A 17,587-nucleotide genomic window follows, 5' to 3' on the forward strand; every position below is an offset into this window, starting at 1 on the left:
TAGCCACATTTATTTATATATATATAATATATTTATTTATATATTAGTATATTTTTATATATAGTATATTTATTAATATATATTTAGCATATTTATTTTTACATATATATATAATATAGCCAAAAGTATTTGCACACTGCTTCAGACACTAGCTTCGGGATCTTGGGCGGGTTTCCAAGCCCTCAGCTTCCCAGTCCTTAGAATGGGCACAATAACCCCACCGCTCCCAGAAGCAGGGCACGTGACCAGGCAGCGCCCCCTAGCCAGGCTCCTGCAGAGATGGATCCAGATCGGGAGATGACCCCCTCCAGGGGCACAAGCCCACAAAGCAGAGCCGACAAACCCTCTATGGGCCAACCCCTGATATTAACAGGTTCTGAACCGACAGGTTCTGAAACTAACACGCTCTGAAACTGACACATGTATTTGTTTGTTAAGATCCTGTCTCCCCCACTGAGCCAGCTCTGCTCTTTCTAATTTTCTTTATAGCAAGATGGGACCTTAAAATACACACTGTTCTCAGCACTTCTCCCCGTTTTAGGAGAAAACAAACAAATAAAAAACTAGCAAACTACTGCAAGAACAGATCACTTGATTAAAAACATTTCCAATATCACGTTTTCTGTACACATGCAAACCAAGCCAGCGTCAGCGCGCAGCCGGTCTTAATGAAGACTTCCTCACGCCTGGCTCACCACGTGCACACTCACACACTCACACACACACTCACTGATACACACACTCACACACACACTCACTGATACACATACTCACAGACACACACACACACTGATACACACACTCACACACACACTCACTGATACACACACACACACTGATACACATACTCACAGACACACACACACACTGATACACACACTCACACACACACTCACTGATACACACACACACACTGATACACACACTCACACACACTCACTGATACACACACTCACACACACACTCACTGATACACATACTCACAGACACACACACACTGATACACACACTCACACACACACTCACTGATACACACACACACACTGATACACATACTCACAGACACACACACACACTGATACACACACTCACACACACACTCACTGATACACACACACACACTGATACACATACTCACAGACACACACACACACTGATACACACACTCACACACACACTCACTGATACACACACACTCACTGATACACATACTCACAGACACACACACACACTGATACACACACTCACACACACACTCACTGATACACACACACACACTGATACACATACTCACAGACACACACACACACTGATACACACACTCACACACACACTCACTGATACACACACACACACTGATACACACACTCACACACACTCACTGATACACACACTCACACACACACTCACTGATACACATACTCACAGACACACACACACTGATACACACACTCACACACACACTCACTGATACACACACACACACTGATACACATACTCACAGACACACACACACACTGATACACACACTCACACACACACTCACTGATACACACACACACACTGATACACATACTCACAGACACACACACACACTGATACACACACTCACACACACACTCACTGATACACACACACACACTGATACACACACACTGATACACACACACACACTGATACACACACTCACACACACACTCACTGATACACACACACACACTGATACACATACTCACAGACACACACACACACTGATACACACACTCACACACACACTCACTGATACACACACACACACTGATACACATACTCACAGACACACACACACACTGATACACACACTCACACACACACTCACTGATACACACACACACACTGATACACATACTCACAGACACACACACACACTGATACACACACACACACACTCACTGATACACACACACACTGATACACACACACTGATACACACACACACACTGATACACACACTCACACACACACTCACTGATACACACACACACACTGATACACATACTCACAGACACACACACACACTGATACACACACTCACACACACACTCACTGATACACACACACACACTGATACACATACTCACAGACACACACACACACTGATACACACACTCACACACACACTCACTGATACACACACACTCACACACACATATACTGATACACACAATCACACACACACACTGATACACATACATACTGATACACACACATATACTGATACACACACACTCACACTCACTCACTGATACACACACACTCCCTGGGGGAGGGGGAGGGGCTTCCGTGGAGCCGGAGGGTGAGGACGGTTCCGACGCGGACATCGCTCCCACCCGGCAGAGCGCCGTCCAGCTCGGGCCCAGCCGTCCCTGCGAGCCTGTGATCCGGGAGGTTAAGCGGAGCTGGACTGGCTTTGGGAGATGAGGAGCATCCAGGCCTTTTAGGGCGCTGACTCTCTGAAGCTGCAGAGAATGCGCCCGCCGCATGGGGGGGTTCGTCTCTGTGACCCCCCCCAACGGGACAGGCCCTTCTGCGCCTCCCCCCAGGCATGCTCTCTGACAACCCCGACGCCCCTCCTCGCCGGCAGGGCAGCAAGCCGGGGCCCTGCCCTGGGGGCCGCCTGCCAGAGGACGGAGAACAGTCTCACTCCAGGCGCTCCGGGAGGGACGGGGAGAGGAAGGGCATCCGGGCACGGGAATCAGGGCGGCTTCCTGGAGGAGGCAGCATTGGGAGGGCGCTAGAAAGGGACAGCCGGGGGTGACCAGAGGAGTGAGGTTCATTGGGCTCAGCAGCAGCAGCAGCAGCAGCGCGGAGGTGGGGAAGTGCCCCTCCCTGCGTCTGCGAGCCCCGAGTCTGTGCCCGATGCCGCACCGGCCGGGGGCCAGGGCGGAAGGAAGCCGGCCCTCAGAGAGCTCCTGGAATGGGAGGGGGCCCAGAACCTGAGGGGGGGGAGGGGCCGGGTCAGCCCGCCCAGGCAGCGACCACGTCTGGACAGAGTTCTCCCGAGGCCGCCGGGGTCTGTCTCCTTGGGTGGAGGCGGGGAGACTGAGGGAGTGTGAAGGAGGGGCCGCGCTCTGGGTGTGAGTGTGAGTGTCTGTATGCATTCATGTGAGAGTGTGAGCTCAGGAGAGTGCGTGTGCACTTGGCGTGTGTGATGTGTGTGTGAGTGTGCGCGTGTGCGCCATGTGGGTGCGCCGGGAGCTGTGCGCCTCCTGCGTGGGCTCCTGCGGGAGCACGTCTGTGGGAGGGGCAGGGGAGGGGAGGTGGGCGCGCCTCTGGGAGTGCGGACGTTAGCTCCCAAGGGCGCGCAGGAAACGAGCCAGGCGGGCACAGCCAGGGCCTGGGGCCCTCCTCTCCCCCCTCCCACAGATCCCTCCCCCAGTCTCTACCTGAGCAGTCACTTCTGGACTCTCTCCTGCCCTCCCTTGGCCAGAGTGGCCGGGCTCCGAGCCCCGCTCATCATTCTAGTCCTGTTTGATCCGCCCCATCCCTGACCAAGAGCCTGCGGGGGCGCCTCAGCCCCCTCCAAAGCGCCGCCGACCTCGGCACTCATCAGCCTACCGCCCCGTCACATGGCTTCCCTCCCTTTGGTGGGTGGCAGTGAGAGCGCTCGCTGGGCCAGGCCAGGCCGCCATTTTCTCCAGGAACAGTTAGGGCCGAGGAGGCTCAGCCTGTGGAGGCCCCGTCCCCGAGGAGACCCCATCCCTGAGGAGGCCCCATCCCCGAGGAGGCCCCGTCCCCGAGGAGGCCCCATCCCCGAGGAGGCCCCGTCCCCGAGGAGGCCCCATCCCCGTAGAGGCCCCATTCCTGGGGAGGCCCCGTCCCCGAGGAGGCCCCGTCCCCGAGGAGGCCCCGTCCCCGAGGAGGCCCCATCCCCGTAGAGGCCCCGTCCCCGAGGAGGCCCCATCCCCGAGGAGGCCCCGTCCCCGAGGAGGCCCCGTCCCCGAGGAGGCCCCATCCCCGTGGAGGCCCCGTCCCCAAGGAGGCCCCATCTCCATAGAGGCCCCGTCCCCGAGGAGGCCCCGTCCCCGAGGAGGCCCCGTCCCCGAGGAGGCCCCATCCCCGTAGAGGCCCCATCCCCGTAGAGGCCCCATCTCCATAGAGGCCCCGTCCCTGAGGAGGCCCGGTCCTTTATCAGGAGTCTCTTCCGGCCCACTCATTTCTGGTGGCCTGTTGGAAGTGGCGTCCTCTGAAGAGCCAGGCCCAGCTGGAGTGTCCGGGGGAGCTTTCCGGAGTCCTCCGGACGGCCTCGGTCTCAGCCGGAGAGCCGCCGGGAGGATGGTCGGGAACAGAGTCCAGGGTCTTTCTCGTCTCCTTCACAGTCTCCCCTAGAGTCTGACTCCGTTCCCAGTTCTCCTTAAATCCCCTATTGCAATTACACCATTGCAGCACACTGAGTAAAAGCCAGTCTAGAGTGAAGATGTCATTATATCAGACCAGACAGGTGGGAATTAGAGAGCCGTGATGTCTCCGGAGACTTGTCCAGAGCCCGCCCTCTACTCACCCCCTCCGGGAGGGCCTCCCTCTTTTCTAGAACAAATTGAACCTCTTCTATGGAGATCCTTTCACCAGAGGCTCTCCCTGGCAACATGGCGACCCTTCCTGGGTTTGAATGTCTGCTCAATGGGCACTTTTCAGATAGGACGGCCCCCTCCCCCTGCCCCTCCCCCAAGTTCTCCCTGCGTCCCCATAATTCTCCACTTCCCCTCCCGGGGACAGATGGTGACGTCTCAACCAGAGGCCCACAGTGGACGAGAGGCGGCCATTTGTCCCCCCGAGCCCCCCGACCGTGATGGAATTAGAACCCACTCTTTCCTCTTGGAAAAAACTTCCCCTCAATTAGAGTTGTGGACTTCTTGGGGTTCTGGGCTTTGGGTGAACGGCTGGCGGAGGACTCGGCTCTGTTGTCTTTAGCCCCAAAGTGTTGTTTCTGGTGATGTGCCCAGAGAATAACGGGGGAGGGGGCGAGGGAGGGCAGAGAGCACAAGCTCAAACCCTGGGCTGGCAGTGCAGGAACTGGGGGGCTAAACTGGAGAAAAGACTGAGAGGGTCGCGCTGATTGTCCCCGAGTGCCAGGACGGATCAGGCGCAGGGCCCCAGAGCCCCAGGGATATGGGCAGAAGCTAATCGTGGTGACAGCGGCCCTGGCATCGGCAACAAGGGCAGCGCCATTTGTCTCTGGGGTACACGTGTGTGTCAGGGTGTGTAGTTGTGTGTTACAGAGCTTGCAAAATGCCTGACAGGAGTTATCTCATTTGACCCTCACCACAGCTCCCAGAAATAGGGGCTGTAATTATCCCCATTTTGGGGATGAGGAAAGGCGAGTGACGGCTCGTCAGCATCCAGGGCAGGATCTGATTTCATGGGCGCCCAGTTCCGCGCCCGTTCTCCATCCAGCCCACCTGCTGTCCTGAGGAAGTTCCCAAAGCTCAGGCCTGCCCCAAGTCCCCCCGTGCAGCCCTGGGCGAGGGATGGAGCCCTCACTGTGGGCCTTTAAGCAAGGGCTAGATGGCACACGCTTTAATGGGGGAAACATTTCTGATTGCGTGTTGGAGGAACAGCTTCTGAAGCTCCTTTCAAATGGGAGACCCTGAGATTCACAGAATAAACATCTGCTCCATCTCAATGCTCACCCCCCAAGCCCACAGGTGGAGGCTGCCATGGGCAGAGGGAAGGAGCCTTGCCTGGCGGGCCCAGTGGTGCTGCCGGCAGACCCCCATCCAGTCCGGCCGCTGGCGTCTTAGAGAGCAGAGGTACCGAACAAACACTGTCTGAGAACCACGGCATCCCCGGCCAAGGATTTTGACAAATCATTTTTCATGGGTGTCCCCCTCCTGTCTACGGCATCATTCAAGTCATTTCTTTCTTTCACCATTTTTAAATTTGTATTGAGATCTGTTGTTTTGTCACTTCCCGGTCTCCGTTTCTCTTCGCCTCCCTCCCTCATCCCTGGACCTTCCCATGAGCCTCCATCATTAAAAAAAATGAATCCACACATGCATAAAGGGTGACCTGGAGGCCCGGATGGGGAAGGAGAAGTGCCAGCCGGTGCCCATTTGTCCTTGGCTTGCTGACATGTCCCAATGTAGGGTGCCCAATAAAGCATCCAGCTGGGCCCCGCCGTTGCTGGGGGGGTGGGTCTTGGGTAATTTCGGACAGCCAGGAATTCCTTATGGAGCTCCTGGGCCAGAGCCTGTCCTCGCTGGGAATCCCACCCTCCAGGCCCGTGGTCCCCCTTCCGTAGCTAAGTGTCCTGTCTCCTTTACAGTGATGGCTGCTTCAGCTTAGTCATCACCCTCAACGTGGTAGGTGCCTAATAAATGCCACAGCCAAGAGTGCCGGCGGGCTCTGAACGCCATCTCGGTCTCTCGCCCTTCCAGAATCTGTACCAGAACCGGTTTCTCGGCCTGGCCGCCATGGCCTCTCCATCGAGGAACTCCCAAAGTCGGCGCCGTTGCAAAGAGCCCTTGCGGTACAGCTACAACCCGGACCAGTTCAACAACCTGGACCTCCGGAACGGGCCCCATGACCCCGTCACCATCCCCCGGTCCACCAGCGACACGGACCTCGTCACCTCCGACAGCCGCTCCACGCTCACGGTCAGCAGCTCCTGCTACTCCATCGGCCACTCTCAGGACCTGGTCATTTACTGGGACATCAAGGAGGAGGTGGACGCGGGGGACTGGATCGGCATGTACCTCATAGGTGAGTGGGCCGGCGGGCCGCAGTCTTGGACGTCTGGCGCTCTCGCACTCACCCTTCCTGGAGGTTGGGCCTGGGGGACAGAAGCCGCCAGCCCCCTCTTCCCAAAGATCTGAGCTTGTAGGGAGAACACAGATATTGGGGAGGGAGGAGGAGGAGGAATGGGGGGAAATAGAAAATGAATAACATCTGTGAAATTGGGGGGGGACTTAATTAAAACTTTAAAAAATAGATTCCATAAGGAGACAGCGAGAAAGCCTAGAACGTATCAGAAAGTGACGGGCTGAGGACTACGGGAGGTGGGGAAGTACAGACACATATCACGGGGGACTGCAAACCTGGAGCTAACGCTCTACCAGCAGCAAGGTGGGGCAGTGGTCAGGGTTCTGGCTTTGGGGTCGGCCGACTTTGCCGCTGACTCCTTGTAACCGCGGTTGTCCAAGGCCACTTTCTCTCCCTGGAATCTGTAAAATGAGGGACCCCCAGATCCTTGTGAGCCCAATCGAAATGCCCCATTGTGTCCCACTGAGGAGCAGGGCCCACCTTCCAGTGTAGGGGGAGTCTGCAGGGCTCTAGGAGCTGGGACTTGGGACTCTTGTCAGGATGTGATGCTTTTGGGGCCCTCCGGCTCTTGGGTAGTAATGTTCAAAGAGGGGTTGATCCGCGCCGGGAGGGATGGCAGAGCCCCTCCATGGCTGAGAGGGGAAGCTCCCTGACCCTGGTGCACAGATGACAGGCCACTTGTGGCTTTGCACTTGGGCCACCCGAGTGGCTGATCTCCCCGTGGCGTAAGAGGGTAAATAAGAACTCTGGGAGCTCCCCAGAGGACAATGGCCATTATTATCTAGATGTAAGGAGAAGTGGGATCCACAGCTGTTCTGTGATCTTCGCTACATGGAGCCGGGCTGGCGTGAAGCCCCTTCTCTCCCTCCTCCCCCTTGGTCCTGCCCTGCCCGGGAACCTCACTCATCACCCCATGTTCCAGCTCCCTTGATAGCTGCCTTCCCCCACGAGAATGTAAGCTCCCTGCCTTGGTGCTTAGTAATTGGTTAATAAATGCAACATCTGTTTTCTATCAATTAATCAATCCCTTCCTCCTGACCCCATATAGGCCAATGGGTTTGGCACCCACGGCCCAAGTTCTCCTCCTGTGTCTGCTGGGAGAGAACCTGGGTAGCCCCAACCCTCCCCCTGTGTCAAATGGCATCTCAGTGGTTCCTGACCCTCACTTTGGGGAGGGGAGATGGCGGCGGTTCCTCTGTCCTCACATCTAAACGTCTCGGGTTCATGGGGTCCTCGATCCACAATGGGAAGGGACTGTGAAAGTGTGGAGTCCCGCTCTCTCCTTTACAGATGAGCAAAACGAGGCCCAGAAAGACGAAGGGATCCGTCCCTATGTAGCACCTCCTATGTACCAGGCACCGTGCCGAGGGATTATGTGATTATCTCATTCGAATCTCTCAACAACGCTGGAAGATGGTGCTAGCGTTATCCCTATTTTTCAGTTGAGGAAACTGAGGCAAAGTGAAGTGAAGTGATTCTCCAGGATCACACAGTGAGTTGGAGCAATGGCAGGACTTGAACCCACTCCCTCTAGTGTTTTAAATGAGCATCCTTAGCCCTTAGTGAGTCAGCGTATGAGACAGTTGTTCTGTGGCTTGTTTAGTAGAATCTCCCCAAAGACAAAGTGCTCCTTCCCCACTTCGAGGCACGATTGCCCATTTGTGTGTCAGCTGGCCCAGCATCAGCCCCTTAGGTGTAGGTTCTGTACCCTGAAGACCTTTGAGCCCATTGGACACCCCTGCATTTTATAGATGGAGAAAATGACTTATTCAGCAGAACTCACATGAGAAGTAGCAGGCGGATTGGAGGCTGCGTTCCCATCAGACCACGGCCCCTCGTGGCCACCCTAGGGGTGAGCCTCACACCTTGGTGGGCTGGCTCTTGACCAGCGCCAGCCGGATCCATTTCTCAGCCGTCCCTTCTCAAAGAAGCCCATTCCCCGCTCCCGGGGGCTCCTTGGAGTGGAGCAGGAGGGGGCACCCAGGGCCAGGCCTGTGGAGGGGCCATGTTGGCAATAACTATGGAGCGGGAGCCCCTTTTTCAGCCTCTCGGAGGTGCTGGTCACTCTGCCAAGCTTCTGGGTCTGCGGGACAGGATTTAGGCCCAGGGCTTTGAACATGAAGGCAGCCCGGGCCCAGCCTCTCGCTCAGTCTTTTGAACACTCTTTGTGTCTCTCTGTGGGAGCCATTCTGTCCGACGGAAAGTCTGAGGCACGCACTCCAGACGGAGCAAGAGAGCCCAGGGCCTGGGCTGCACATCCCTGCAGCTGGGGGGCAGGTCAAAGGACTTTGATGGCTTTTACCATTACATCATCACTAATCATGAGTCAAAGACACACATGGGAACCCACACTCCTAACTCCCAGATTGAGCCCCCACCTTGTAACAATGAAAAAGAGTTTCATAAAAATACATAGTAGAGTCATCCAGCGACTCAGGATTCTGCTTACTAACCCCTCACCTTTCTGTCAAGGAGAGTACGTTCATTATCTATTCTCCAGGACCCTCCTTGGTCTTTCTGTAGCTCAAGATGTGTCTTTGAAGGATCATGTCACTTAAAGTATATCTAGAGTCACTGTGAGTAAGAAGCTTTGGGGTATTTGTTCTTCCTCGATACGTACAAACATCCCCACATTTCTGCTAATTTCTCATCTTTATTATATCTTACATGTATCTCATACAGGTTTCCTCCCCCCATTCTTCACTTAATAGGCATTCAGGTTATTTCAGCACAAATTTTAGTCGATCTTGCACTTTTGTGTCTGTCTTTGATTCCTTTTGGGTACGTGTCTAATAGGAGATTTGATGGATCGAAGAGTATATAAACAGCTCAGTAGCCTTTCTTTCAGAAATCCAACTTGATATTCAGAATAATTAGGTCGTGCCATTAACTTTTTTTAGTGGGCCTGTCTTTCCAAAACCCCTTGAACATGGATTGCTCTTTTAAAAAATCAAATCAAATGAACATTTTTTTGAATGTAAGGTAAAGTCTCAAAATCATTTACTTTGCATTTCTCCTACTAGTGGTGATTTGGAATGTGTGGGGTGTGTATTTAAAGAGCTCTTTATATTAGCAATTTTTCATTGGAAAGCCTTTTGTGTCCTTTGAATGATTGGAGAATAACCCTTAGTTTTTATATATTTCTGCCAATTCTTTATATAGCTTAGGTGTCAGACATTAAGGAGGGATATTGGATAAAAATCTTTTTTCTCATTTTGTACTGGCTTCTCCTCTTATCTCAACATCATTGATCTGTTTGTACAAGTTCACAAGTTATTTATTTATTTTTAAAATTTTAAGTAATAAAAGTTACCCATCTTGTCCTTTATGATTTCTCCCCACACCATAAATTTGAAAGATCCTTTCTCCTATTCTTCTCTATGTCCTTTATGACATGGCTTTAATATTTAGATCACATATCCATTTTGAGCTTATTTTGGTCTATCATGAGATGATGGTATAAGTTGAATTTTTGTCAATCAACTTCCTAATTTTCCTAGAGGTTCTGAGTCTTTTTAAAGTTTTTTAAGCCATTGGACATTGTATTCCTGCTTAATATCTATAGTGTTTGTTTGACTATTTAGTCTATTCTATTCATCAGTTTTTCACTTTTTTAACCAATACCAATTAGATGAATTTTTAAATTTTTTATTTAGTTCTATAAAGTATCCATTTTGTGCTCTAAGTGATATAGCTCTCAATTTATAGATTAAGAAGTATCATCATTTTATCAGTTCAGCCCTGTAGACTATTCAGTCTACATGTGCCTACATAAATAGTTCTGAGTCTCCAATTATTTGTCTTATTTATGTAAAGAATGCTTAATTATGTAAATTTAATGAGGGTCTTAATGGATTGATTTTCAATTTTTATGCATTTTGCAGATATTTTAAGTGGATTTTTTTATCTCTTCCTAGTTTTGTAAACACCATGCAGATGTGCTAATGGTTATCATTTTTATCTAGATTATTTCCTGAAATTCTGAAACATATTACTTAGTTTCTATGGTTATTTAATGGGATTTTCTAAACCCATCATGATGTAATCTTCAAATAGGGAAATTTTCTGTCATTGGTGATGTTTATAATTCAATGTTGTTCTTGTCTAATCTGTCCATGCCTTTTAAAACTCTTAAGTTGGATATCAGATTCTGTATTCATTTACATTGATCTCTTTTAAGAACTCTTCATTTTGAAAATGTAAGATATTGCAGGGGATATGGAAAAACTGGAACACTAATGCAACGTTGGTGCAGTTGTTAACTGACTCAACCATTTTGGAAAACAATTTAGAACTATGCCCAAAGCGCTATCAAACTGTCCCTACCCTGTGATCCATCAATACCATGGACAGGTCTATATCCCAAAGACATTTTTTAAAAAGGAAAAGGACCTATTTGGGTTTTTCTTCTTATTTAAAACTTAATTAAGGAAAAAAAAGACCATTGTCACGTGCACAGCAGAACACAAGAGAACATTCAAAATATGTAACAATCAATTTCCATTTCAAGAAAGCATATATAATAATAGAACACATTGTAGTCAGAACTGCCTGTCTTTGCTTCCTTATAGATTTTCTTTTGTTCTCTGCTGTGCACTTTTTACTATATACTTTGTTTTTCCTCTTTTTTTCTCTCCCCACTTACCCCAAGCAGGCTACAGTTAAGCACAGATATAGTTGTGTTAAAAGTACCTATTTGTACAAAAACATTTATGACTGCCCTTTTGTGCTGGCTAAGAATAGGAAATCAAAGGGATGCCCATTCATTGGGAAATGGCTATACAAGCTGTGGTATATGATTGTCACGGAATTATGCTCTAAGTGGGATGATTTCAGAAAAACCTTGAAAAACTTATGTGAACTGATATAGCAAAGGAGAATGTTGTACACAATAACAGCAATATTACATGAATGATTTCGCTGTTCTCAATGTTACAATGATCCAACATAATCCCAAAGTACTATTGAAAAGCACACTCTCCACCTACACAAAGAGAATTGATACTGACTGAATACAGACTCAAGCATGTTATTTTTCACTTTCTTTCAATTTTTTCTTTCATTCGAGTCTTCTTGTACAAAATGACTAATATGGAAATGTTTTAGGTAATTGCACCTAGGTACAATAGGTTACATATAACATATACCTCATTGCTTACCCTCTCAGGGAAGGAAGAAGGGAGAGATGGATAGAATTTGGAACTGAAAACCTTAAACGAAAATTGGTGTGTGTGTGTGTGGGGGGGAGAACACGTCCTTTTCTTTCTCATTATAATTATTTCTCTGGAGTATTAAGAATCTCAGTCTTGAGAACTTGTAATGGCATTCCCTCTATAATTGTAGTCTATGGAACTTATATATCCTTCCTCTAAACACTTTAAAATTTACCCTCCCCAAACATTTTGTCAGACTCTTCCTAGTTTTCCATCTTCCTCTGTAACAGAGGGTGGTCACTTCCCATTCCTCAAGCTGTGAGTTCCCACCTTTTCCGTCCCAGCAAGATGTCATAGTTCATTGGTGAGGAATGATCCAAAAATCTAATTTCCACTTTTATTGTTCAGCCTAATCAAGACACTGTTGTTCTTTTCTGTCAGGAGAGAGGGGAGAAAAGAAAGAGACAGAGGCCCAGAGAGAGTTAGAAACAGACAAATACAGAAACACAAACCCGGAGAAACCGAGTGAGACGTAGAGATGGAGAAAGACAGACAGAGGTAATAGAGAGGAAAGGAGCGAGATGGAGTGTAATGTTCTCTGTTTCAGTTTCCTGGAGGTCTCTGGAGCAGCCTTCTTTTCAGTTCAGTCATCACAAGTACAGCCAGCTATTAAAATCCAAATCTTTTATTATCTCTCTCAAAGTCTTGTCCCCTTTCCTGGGGCCCGGTTAGCTTTCTTGAGGACCTCCTGAATGTGTCTTGCTTTCTGTGGGGGAGGCAGGAGGAACATCACCACCACCACAGCCTCTGCCTTTCCTGGTTCTCTGAATCTCCCGACTTCCAAGGGTTTGGGCTTCATCCTCCAGCCACAACAAAGGTGGACGATGGAATGAATCTCTCAGCCTCTAAGAGCTTCCAGTGCACTGGCTCATCCCTCCTTTGGCCCTGAGAGTTTCTTCCTTATATGCTGAGTATGAACCAATCATTATAGCACTAGGAAGCCATTATTTGTTGTAGGATGAAATCAATACTAAACCAGATTTAACCAATTTCTCCTCAATTCCACTCAGGACCTGGTTTCAAGTTCTGGCCCACAACAGTGGAGGGAAGGAGCAAAAGAGCACTTCAGCAGGTGTACAGATAACAGAAGCCCTGATTCTCACAGCAGCGCATGCGCCAGGCTTGGGGATCTCATCTATGCCCCTTTCTAGTCTCCATCATCTATATAGAGTGCTCCAATGACAATTTTACTGCTAATTTCACCCACGTGCTTTATAGCACACTCATCCTGGATGCTCCATAATATATGATATTCCCTTGCCCTGCACCCATCCACTTGAAAGGGCACGGGAGCGCGTGGGAGCATCCCATCCCCCCAAGTCTTAGAAATAAGTGTGAGGCTCAATGGGTCTTCTTTCTCGGGCGCCACAGTGACCAGTCTAAAAGTTTAAAAGTCATGGGTTCAAATCCAGCCTCATGTACTTACTAGGGTAAAGGGGCATCAGTGCTAAGCCTGGCATCAGGATGACATGAGTTCAAATCAAGCCTCAGTGGGAGCCGTGGGCAAGGCGTTCCGTTTCTGCCTGCCTCAGTTTCTTGGATGGTAAGACGGGGGATAACAGCCACTACCTCCACCCAGGGTTATGGGGAAGATGCCGTAAGATAGCACCTAAGAAGTACGTGGCCAACCTTAAAGCGCTATGGAAATGCGGGTTGTTATTAAATTTCTTGTTAAAAGACTCTGCATTTACATCTGGACAACTGAGTCCAGGGGAGCTTTAGTGGGCCTCCTTTCTAGGATGAATGCTCCAGAGCGGCGCCCCCCCCCCCATATTCATCTCCCAGAATGCTGCTTCCCCCCCCCCAGGCTGGGGTTAAGTGACTTGCCCAGGGTCACACAGCCGGGAAGTGTTAAGTGTCGCAGATCAGATTTGAACTGGGGTCCTCCTGAATTCAGGGCTGCTGCTCTCTCCACTGCGCCACCTCCCTGCCCCCCCCCCCCCAATGCTTCTTTCCCTCCGAGGCTCTCCCATAAAAAGGCTGCCGTCTCCCCTTTCCCGCCTTGTCCTTATTCTGGACTGTCCCAAGTGTCCGGACTGTGTCCATGATTTGTGGGGGGGGGGGAGGGGAGCCCACGGGGGGGGGGCGGGGCTTGCCCCTTCTCTGTATTTAAGAGACATTCACTGATTTTTGCTGGTGCCTTCGGCGCCCGCCTCTGTCTACACTGGCTTCCCCAAACGTCGGAGCCGAGCCCCGGAGCCCAGCGCTGTCCTCGCGCCTTGCCTGGCCGCGGCGGCCGCCGTGTCCGTGACCCGCCCTTCCGCGTGCCCGTCCCGAGGCCGATCCCGAAAAGCGGCCCGAGGCGGCCGCGGCCAGGCCGGATTTTCTGCCGGGGGATTTCCCCGGGGATGGAGCCTCCGGAATCGCTGTTAATGGCTTACCCTGAAAATGCAAAGGAAATCAGGGCCGGGCCGGGGGTTAGGACAAGGAACGGGACTGGGAGCGCGCTCGGCTTCGGGGGGGATGGGGGGCAGCCTCTCTTCGTTCTCCCTGGACACAGAAGCGATTCTGCGGCCCGATTCCATTCCCAGGCTGCGCCGGCGCGGGGCCGGGGGGCAGCTGGGAGCCCTCAGACCCTGACACCCCCGGCTCCGGCCGGGCCGCTCTCCCGGAGGTTCCCGACTCAATTGTCCTTCATTCTCGGAGGGGAATTCTCTCCCATCCCCCCGAAGGCGAGGAAAGCAAAACCCGTCACCGCGATGTCACGCAGAGCCAGTCTCCGCATTCGTCCCGGCCCAAAAACCAAACGAGGGAAGGAGACGGACAGAGACTCAGAGGAGACAGAGACAGAGACAGAGAGAGGAGACAGAGACACAGAGAGACAGAGACAGAGAGACATGGAGAGGAAAAGAAACAGAGAAAGAGACAAAGACAGACAGAGACAGAGACAGAGAGAGGAGATAGAGACACAGAGAGAGACAGAGAGACAAAGAGACAGAGAGACATGGAGAGGAAAAGAAATAGAGAAAGAGACAAAGACAGAGACAGAGAGAGACAGAGACAGAGAGACAAAGAGATGGAGAGACATGGAGAGGAAAAGAAACAGAGAAAGAGACAAAGACAGACAGAGAGAGAGAGACAGGGAGAGGAGACAGAGACACAGAGAGACAGAGAGACAAAGAGACAGAGAGACATGGAGAGGAAAAGAAACAGAGAAAGAGACAGAGATAGAAGCAGAGAAAGACAGAGACAGAAACAGACAGAGAGAGATAGAAACAGAGACAGAGAGAGGAGACATAGACGGAGAGACAAAGAGACAGAGAGACATGGAGAGGAAAAGAAACAGAGAAAGAGACAAAGACAGACAGAGACAGAGACAGAGATAGAAGCAGAGAAAGACAGAGACAGAAACAGACAGAGAGAGATAGAAACAGAGACAGAGACAGAGAGAGGAGACAGAGACGGAGAGACAAAGAGACAGAGAGACATGGAGAGGAAAAGAAACAGAGAAAGAGACAAAGACAGACAGAGACAGAGAGAGACAGAGACAGAGAGACAAAGAGACAGAGAGACATGGAGAGGAAAAGAAACAGAGAAAGAGACAAAGACAGACAGAGACAGAGACAGAGATAGAAGCAGAGAAAGACAGAGACAGAAACAGACAGAGAGAGATAGAAACAGAGACAGAGACAGAGAGAGGAGACAGAGACGGAGAGACAAAGAGACAGAGAGACATGGAGAGGAAAAGAAACAGAGAAAGAGACAAAGACAGACAGAGACAGAGACAGAGATAGAAGCAGAGAAAGACAGAGACAGAAACAGACAGAGAGAGATAGAAACAGAGACAGAGACAGAGAGAGGAGACAGAGACGGAGAGACAAAGAGACAGAGAGACATGGAGAGGAAAAGAAACAGAGAAAGAGACAAAGACAGACAGAGACAGAGAGAGACAGAGACAGAGAGACAAAGAGACAGAGAGACATGGAGAGGAAAAGAAACAGAGAAAGAGACAAAGACAGACAGAGACAGAGACAGAGATAGAAGCAGAGAAAGACAGAGACAGAAACAGACAGAGAGAGATAGAAACAGAGACAGAGACAGAGAGAGGAGACAGAGACGGAGAGACAAAGAGACAGAGAGACATGGAGAGGAAAAGAAACAGAGAAAGAGACAAAGACAGACAGAGACAGAGACAGAGATAGAAGCAGAGAAAGACAGAGACAGAAACAGACAGAGAGAGATAGAAACAGAGACAGAGACAGAGAGAGGAGACAGAGACGGAGAGACAAAGAGACAGAGAGACATGGAGAGGAAAAGAAACAGAGAAAGAGACAAAGACAGACAGAGACAGAGAGAGACAGAGACAGAGAGACAAAGAGACAGAGAGACATGGAGAGGAAAAGAAACAGAGAAAGAGACAAAGACAGACAGAGACAGAGACAGAGATAGAAGCAGAGAAAGACAGAGACAGAAACAGACAGAGAGAGATAGAAACAGAGACAGAGACAGAGAGAGGAGACAGAGACGGAGAGACAAAGAGACAGAGAGACATGGAGAGGAAAAGAAACAGAGAAAGAGACAAAGACAGACAGAGACAGAGACAGAGATAGAAGCAGAGAAAGACAGAGACAGAAACAGACAGAGAGAGATAGAAACAGAGACAGAGACAGAGAGAGGAGACAGAGACGGAGAGACAAAGAGACAGAGAGACATGGAGAGGAAAAGAAACAGAGAAAGAGACAAAGACAGACAGAGACAGAGACAGAGATAGAAGCAGAGAAAGACAGAGACAGAAACAGACAGAGAGAGATAGAAACAGAGACAGAGACAGAGAGAGGAGACAGAGACGGAGAGACAAAGAGACAGAGAGACATGGAGAGGAAAAGAAACAGAGAAAGAGACAAAGACAGACAGAGACAGAGAGAGACAGAGACAGAGAGACAAAGAGACAGAGAGACATGGAGAGGAAAAGAAACAGAGAAAGAGACAAAGACAGACAGAGACAGAGACAGAGATAGAAGCAGAGAAAGACAGAGACAGAAACAGACAGAGAGAGATAGAAACAGAGACAGAGACAGAGAGAGGAGACAGAGACGGAGAGACAAAGAGACAGAGAGACATGGAGAGGAAAAGAAACAGAGAAAGAGACAAAGACAGACAGAGACAGAGACAGAGATAGAAGCAGAGAAAGACAGAGACAGAAACAGACAGAGAGAGATAGAAACAGAGACAGAGACAGAGAGAGGAGACAGAGACGGAGAGACAAAGAGACAGAGAGACATGGAGAGGAAAAGAAACAGAGAAAGAGACAAAGACAGACAGAGACAGAGAGAGACAGAGACAGAGAGACAAAGAGACAGAGAGACATGGAGAGGAAAAGAAACAGAGAAAGAGACAAAGACAGACAGAGACAGAGACAGAGATAGAAGCAGAGAAAGACAGAGACAGAAACAGACAGAGAGAGATAGAAACAGAGACAGAGACAGAGAGAGGAGACAGAGACGGAGAGACAAAGAGACAGAGAGACATGGAGAGGAAAAGAAACAGAGAAAGAGACAAAGACAGACAGAGACAGAGACAGAGATAGAAGCAGAGAAAGACAGAGACAGAAACAGACAGAGAGAGATAGAAAC

General features: G+C 50.1%; 1 protein-coding gene across 1 annotated transcript in view; it reads left to right on the top strand.

The window, feature by feature from the left end:
• The window catches only part of HECW1 (HECT, C2 and WW domain containing E3 ubiquitin protein ligase 1), a 234,034-nt gene that overhangs the window by 122,304 nt on the left and 94,143 nt on the right, over positions 1-17,587 (top strand). Inside the window, 1 exon segment of the mRNA XM_074284517.1 lies at positions 6,417-6,741. Within this exon segment, the coding sequence (XP_074140618.1) occupies positions 6,417-6,741 (325 nt within the window).

The sequence above is a fragment of the Sminthopsis crassicaudata genome, chromosome 1, assembly GCF_048593235.1.
Source record: "Sminthopsis crassicaudata isolate SCR6 chromosome 1, ASM4859323v1, whole genome shotgun sequence".
NCBI classification, from domain to species: domain Eukaryota; kingdom Metazoa; phylum Chordata; class Mammalia; order Dasyuromorphia; family Dasyuridae; genus Sminthopsis; species Sminthopsis crassicaudata.